General features: G+C 41.0%; 1 protein-coding gene across 1 annotated transcript in view; it reads right to left on the bottom strand.

Annotated features, from left to right (window-relative positions):
• tp53bp1 (tumor protein p53 binding protein, 1) overlaps positions 1–7,545 on the bottom strand; it is a 31,307-nt gene that overhangs the window by 21,761 nt on the left and 2,001 nt on the right. The window contains 2 exon segments of the mRNA XM_042487177.1: positions 1,935–2,091; positions 3,521–3,603. Coding sequence (XP_042343111.1) covers positions 1,935–2,091; positions 3,521–3,603 — 240 coding nt within the window.

Here is a 7,545-nt window from a genome sequence, read left to right as displayed (position 1 = left end):
CTGTATTAAGATCTAATTATATGTTATGTTATGTGTTATGTAATAAAAAGCTGCTTCTGACAGCATGTAAAATCCAAATGAAAACATTGTGGAGTGACGGCAGGATGGCTTTGTGATATGAAAGCTCTGTTGTTTATCAGCGTTTATAAATGATTTAGGAGGAATCTGAGACGGCATTTTTTCACCTCATCATTCATGTCATGGATCTAAATTTGAACAAAGATCTTAAAATAAAAAAACAGTCAAGTTTATCTGCAGAGAAACAGATTTAGACGCAGTTCAACAATCTGAACATTATTTTAAATAAAAAAAAAAAAAAAAACTGTCTGGTATCGGCCAGGCTCATGTGCTGCTGCGTTCAGATGGATTTACTTGTTAAGCCACAGTGACATTTTTCATTAACGTCTCAGCGGAGTAAAAGCGTGCTGCAGGAAAATAACACCATCCGATGGCAGCAGGAGTCGCCTCCAGACTCTGAGAGGCTCAGCGAGCCAAAAAGGCAGCGACCTCCCTGATGGGTGGCATATGTGCTGAAGGAGAGCCAGCGCCCTCGAGCCTCGCAGCCGTCCTGAAGGCCTCAGAGGAGCTACACACACACACACACACACACACACACACACACACACACACACACACACACACACACACACACACTGAGGACTGAGGACTGACATACTGAGCGGAGACGAGGAGAAAAGGAGAACTGAGCACAGAGACATACTGAGCGGAGACGAGGAGAAAAGGAGTTAAACAGGAGGGTTAAAGATCTGAGACGAGGCGGCTGATGTTGTCTGACTGAGGCATGCAGAGGGACGAATGTGAGGAGAACTACGGAGCAATTAACCCTTTGAAACCCGAACAAATCTGTTTGATTTCTTTCAAAAACATGGGCAGAAAGTGATGACCAACTTAACAAGACATGGCCCGAAAATTAGCAAGAAATTACAAAATGTTAAATGAAAATTACTTGAAAATAAGCAGAAAAAACAGCGATTACATTAAAAGGAAAAAATGCATATATATACTTTCTTTTTCCTGTAACATGATTTTAAATATAAAATTATAGTAATAAAAAAAATATTTACCTGGAATCTTTTCTCTTTTTTAAAAATAATTTTAAATACCCTCCACCTTTTTCAAAACGAATTACCGAGTGATTTTCTTGTCATCTTTTATCATTTTCTTTGTCACTAATTTCCTGCAATTTGTGGTGCAATTCTTGTCCAGTTGCTCATTGCCTTTTGCACATATGTGCCACCTCTGTCAAATCATGGACTACATCTCCCAGAAATCCCTCATACGTGGCCGCTTCCACGTATAAGGGGCTCGCCTTTCCATCGTGGCTCCATAACACGCCTACGTGACCTCTGATTGGAAATAATGACGGCTAGTTTGGTGGCTGCAATAGAAATAAAGCTGCTAATGTTTTGAACATCCATCACCATGGTTACTGGGATGTTATCACCAGAGGAGAAGTCACATGACATCGCTCAATGGAAACATAGTCATCTCAAAATTGTGTTTTATCCACATGCCACCTGAGATGCGAGTGTAAAAACTTTTTTGCAGCCAAAGCATCATGTGACCTAGAAACAGTTTTGTGAAATATGGCTCTTTGAATCACCTAAAATATCACCTCATGCAAGCGTAAAAACTTTTTATAAATGGGAGTTTTTTCTTCATTGACATGTTTCCATTAGACTTATTTTATATTCGCACTTTGAGAGTTAATGGAAACCCGCATTCCTATGGCGAAAAGTTAAAACTCTCCTCTTCTTCCTCTCCAAAAATCTTGACCTCTTGTAAATTAAAAACCCTCGGCAGCCTGTTTTCAGCCCCTGCAGACGCCCACAGACTCCCGGAGGAGCGGTACTGAGTTGCGTCATGATGAAACGGACACATTATGACGCACAGGTGATCAGCTCATCCATCACCGAGCGTCCATTAGTCCGCTCACAGCACGCCGACTCCTGACCGACCGATGAGGCTCTGGCAACACGAAAGATCCCGTTTGGTCCCAGGAGAGGAAGAGTAGGAGGAGGAGGAGGAGGAGGAGGAGGAGGGTGGCAGTAATGGCCTCCATGAATGCAGCTGTCGCCCACACGGAGCAATTAATAAAGAGTCAGCGGACGCGCGCTGCGGACTGATGGCTGGTAAACAAAAGCTGGAGGCGCGGCGAGGCCTCGGGGGGATGTGGCGGTCAGTAAAGCTCAGTGACGGAAACTCAATATCACTGTTTACTTTCCTTCACTGGAGTACTATTATCAGCTGATTACAGCCAAACGCCGTCTGTGGCCTTAAACCGCACTTTGATTATGTTCTGTGACGCGTTTTATGATCCGCAGTTAGGAAAATATCTTAATTTTGATTTCTACCATTCAGGCACTGTGTAACTAAGATGCTTTTTAAAATAGTTGATTGACATTTTTCTCCTGTTCTCTTCTTTTTTTATTGTGTTCATTTTACCATGTTTTTGGTGACGTTTGCACATTTTTCTGCTTGTTTATCGGCAGGTTTTGGAAAAACTAAAAGGCCCAAATTTAATGAAACTTTCTGTAAAAATTGGAAAAAAGGAAGAAGCCATTAAGTTTTCTCGCAGATCTGAAAGAATCTCCGAACACCTCACACGGTGACGGTTGGTCAGGGAGAGGAACGTTCCCACAACACTGGCAAACGTTACCTACGTTGCAATAATGTTTTAAAGAAACTGTTTTAATCTAATGTTCAAAGAACGTTTTAAGGATGTTTCTCATTTCAAATAATGTTCCTTTAAGTTTAGATGCTGACGAAGACGTCATGGTTTAACTGCAACGCTCTGAGGATGTTTTGGTGACGTTGAGAGGTGACAGATCACAGAATGGTTGTTTTAAAGAAAAACCACAAATCTGAGCGTCACGGTGGAACTGGAGGAAAAGTCAGAGGACTGAAAACGCCACGAAGATTCATCCTCTGGGAACCATGAACCCAGCTAGCAATTTTTGGTTCTAAAAACGTTCTGAGAACGGTACAATGCAACCAATGTAATGTTTTAGTAACGTTTTCAGTGGTGAGTTTTCTTTCAGTTCCCAGAACGCTCTTTTTAAAGTTAGAGTAACGTTCTTCCTTTGTTCTCATGTAACATTGTGGGAACGTTTTCTAAAAAGAACAACATCACCAAAACATCCTCCGAATGTTGCTGTTCAAACGTTCTTAGTCAGCATTAAACCTCACAGGAATGTTATTTGAAATGTGAAACATCCTCAAAACGTCCTTTGAACTTTTAAATGTTTCCTTAAAACATTATTGCAACTTTAAGGTAACATTAGCCAATGTTGTAGGAACGTTCCCTGCCAGCTGGGAATGTCAGTGCTTTCTGCCGACTCATCCAGTCGATGTTGAGATATTTCGGTTTGAACAGACGAACACTGCCGTCTTCAGAGCGTCGCAAAGATTCTTTTTTTTAATTACTTTCGCTGATAAATGAAGTGATAACGTTCACATCTCGTGTGACGTACGACACGATCTCCCCACAACCCCACACCAGAGGCTGCGTGGGTGTTCACAGAGCGTGACGGACGTGATCTCAGGTCGAAGCTGACGGGCAGAGACAGACGTGAGTGATGGCTGCAACACAGGAGAGGCAGTCAGAGCTGAGCAGCAATATCAAAGCCCACACACACACACACACACACACACACACACACACACACACACACACACACACACACAGGTATATTATCTGCTGCTCCAGTCTCCACACGCACACAGGACATGCTGGCAGGGAGACGGAGGGGGAAAGAGGGCAGAGCAAACAGTGTTCACGGAGTAATGGAGGCAGATGCATCATGATTCGGCAGTAATAAAATGTTGCTGAGTCAGCAGGTGCACTTCCTGTGTCTGAACGCTGCTACATTATTAACCACATCCACAACTTTATTTTTGTCTTCTCTCTACTGCGATCTTTAAAAGTTTCCCCTCTGATGGGGATTACGGTAACGATGCTGAAACAACAGGAGAACTGACCGAGAGTTTGTCTCCGACTCGAGGCGTCGTTACAGCGGAGAGACGCAACTTTTGTAAAATGACAGGTCAGGGGTCAGTCTCAGCTGCCCTATACATGTTTATAGGATTTTAGGACATTTCTAGGGCTTTTGGATGTTTTAAGGACGAAGATTTTAGAATTTTCTAGGATTTTAGAATAGGACTTTTCTAGAATTTCAGGAGGTTTCTAAGATTTTAGGACATTTTTAGGATTTGAAGATGTTTCTAGGATTTTAAAACATTTCTAGGATTTTAGGATGTTTGTAGATTTATAGGACATTTTGGGGGATATTGGCATGTTTCTAGAGTTTTTGGTCATTTCTGGGATTTTGGGATGTTTCTAGGGTTGTAGGACATTTGGATTTTAGGATTCTCTGGGATTTTAGAACATTTCTAGGGTTTTAGATGTTTCTACAATTTTAGGACATTTGCGATACGATACGATACGATACGATACGATACGATACGATACACTTAATTGTCCCCATAGGCGAAATTTGTCTTGGACTCATCTGCTGTGTACTTACAACAAATACAGTATGACACCATGACAGTAAAAACACAAAAGCCTGAACAAAAACAACATCAGATATGCAACTGCACATAGTCCCAGTTACACTTAATACAAATTGTGCACACATTGTACTCACCCATTAATAATAATAATAAAAAAAGCAAATAATCTCGTATTTTAGGGACATTTTAAGGATTTTGGACCTTTACAAAACTCAATGACATTTCCAAGATTTTGTCACATTTCTATGATTTTAGATGTTTGTATGATTTTAGGACATTTCTAGGACTCTAGGACGATTCTCAGATTTTAGGACATTTCTTGGATTTCAGGACATTTCTAGGATTTTGGGACATTAGGATCTCAGACAGGAGCTCTGTTGGGGGTGTGGTGGATCCTGTGTTGGCACATTTTGATCAACAAGCTCTATTTTGATGCTGTTTTATGCACTCGGACACTTTACGTACAACTACATAGGATATATATATATACTAAAAGGTTATATGCTAAAAGTACAAAAACAATTCCCAGTGTCAATCACTTTATTTTTACTGTGAATGAGAAAAAAGTTAAGGGGCCACCCGGCACCTTTTGGGGGCCAGATGTAGGCTGCGGGTCGTAAGTTGAGTATCACTACTGTAAGTGCTCTTCTTACAGTGATCAGTTTCATTCATTGATTTGTGCCTCAAATATTCAGCAAATCAGTGCTTTGAACAGCGATACGTGCTCAGCAACAGGAAGCTGATTGATGTGCTTCGGATAATAACCCGCGGGGACGACGTGCAATCTGTGTCCCCGTCAGTTATCTAATGAGAGGTTAAAATTTTAATGACACGCCTTAAAAATTTCCAGCATTTGTTCTGGGCGCGGTTTAAGCGAACGCGTGCTGATTAATAATTCAGCCGCCGTTATTGATCCGTGCCTCTGCAGTCAGGGCTGTACATCAAGGAGGAGGGTCCCCGGCTGCACAGCTTTTCATCTGGACCTGACACACACACACACGCCGACACGTGTGTGTGAGCAGTACACACACACACTCAAAGATGTGAAATAAGTGTAATGTGAGCTGCAGTGAAAGACGACAGTCTGCAGGGACGTTTGTGATGTCCTTGGGATGGAGGACGAATTCACTGAGTTTTCAGTTCGTTAGTGAACAATCTGCTCCAGTACGACGCTGCAGCGACGTTTATCATTTATGACGCTAATGTTCAGTTTATGTCGACAAAAATGTGGTTAGGGAGGTGTTTGAGAGGTGGTGACAGATTTAAAAATGTATTTCTCAGATTCTGTCCACCTTCATTTATTAGGAAGGACTGCTGAACGAGCCTAAAAGGCCCAGGGGCCCAAAGTGTCAGGGGCCCCCCTGACCTTTATCTGCAAAATGACTGCTGACACGTGTCAGCAGTGAGCAGTGGCGAACGGGTTGTTTTTTGTTTTTGTTTTTTCTTTTTCTTGTCACCTTTTCCTAATTTTGTCCAATACATGTTTTTTTCCCATTTTGCTCACTGACTTTTACCCTGTGTTTTCAAAAACAAATCAAAGTGCCGCACGGTTCGTAAAACGAGTCTGGAAGGCTGAACGAGGCACAAGAAGACTGATGTCGATCCAGGTTTCGAAGAGTTTAAAAGCACAGATGCGAACAGTGAGGCGAGAGGAAATAATCAGAAGATCACAAAATCATTCGTCATTACATCCTCTCTGTAAAGATAAACACCTGAAAAATACTGACAATACACTCAGTTGTTGAAATATTTTAGTTTACCAAAAGATGTGGCGAGATTTAGGGACAAATTTCATTTTTAAACTACCTTTAAAAAGTGACAAATCTACCCTGTATAAAGTCATGGCACCAGTTTTTGGCTGAATTTGAGCTGTTAAAGTTAAAGTCAGACCTGACTGAGTTGTACAGTAACTGCGTGTGACAAACGGTGTTTACGCGTGTTGTTTTGCCTCGGGGTTAAATCTCCTCACTCGCTCGCAGATGTATTTTTAACAGCTCAGCTCGGTGAGAAAACCGCTGCGTTTTTTTTTACTGATCCAGTTTGACTGATCTGAGTTTGAAGCTCCCCGTCACAACCTTCACAGAAACACAAGTCTGCCGATGTGACCTTGACCAGCTGCTCTGTGTGTGTGTGTGTGTGTGTGTGTGTGTGAGGACTGAGAGTGATGTAAGGGCTGGAGGAGGAGGGGGAGGAGGAGGAGGAGGAGGAGGAGGAGGAGAGCTGAAATATCTGAGACATTCAGGGAGAGAAAATGAGCGCGTCTGGAGAGAAGGGCGCGGCTCGGCTAACAGCTGTGTGACATTTCGAGGAGGCTGCCGGTCATCTGAGATGATGCTGCATCGGTGCTGCTTCGACTGAGCCCAAACACTGACGGGCTTTTTACAGCGATGGTTAAAATACCATGGCAACCGCTGGCAACGCTCTTTGCAAGCTTTATTATTTTTATGATCAGAGCTGAAGATTAAACTTTTCTTTTTTTTCCTCCTGTTCAGCAACGTTGAGCCACTGAAGCTAATTTCTGCTAATGTGATGACGAAAAAATATCCTGGAGTTCATTACAATAATTAATTATATTAAAAAAATCTTTTGTATCTCAAAATAATGAGAACTTTTTAAAAAATACATTGACTTTGTATCAAAACAATGCAAAGTTTTTCAAATTCAGGTCAGGTTATGATAAAGTATTTCTAAATAATTACTGTATCAAAAATTAACAAGATAATTTTCTAAATAATTTGGCTTTGTGTCAAAATAATGTGGAAGGGTTTTCAAAATAATGGAAACATTTTTCAAAATAATATCTTCTTATCTCAAAATAATGACATAGTATCTGAAAATAGGATTATTTTTCAAGATAATGACTTAGTATCTCAAATTATTTTTTTTTAAGATAATGACACCAACATAAACATAATAAAAGCTTTTTTTAAAAAAGACGTAGTATCTCAAAATATGAGAAACGAGAATGAAATGATGAAAATGAGAAACTTTCACAATGATGACTTCATA

The sequence above is a fragment of the Plectropomus leopardus genome, chromosome 1 (genome assembly GCF_008729295.1).
Source record: "Plectropomus leopardus isolate mb chromosome 1, YSFRI_Pleo_2.0, whole genome shotgun sequence".
NCBI lineage: Eukaryota > Metazoa > Chordata > Actinopteri > Perciformes > Serranidae > Plectropomus > Plectropomus leopardus.
This window is presented reverse-complemented; position numbering and strand designations above follow the sequence as displayed.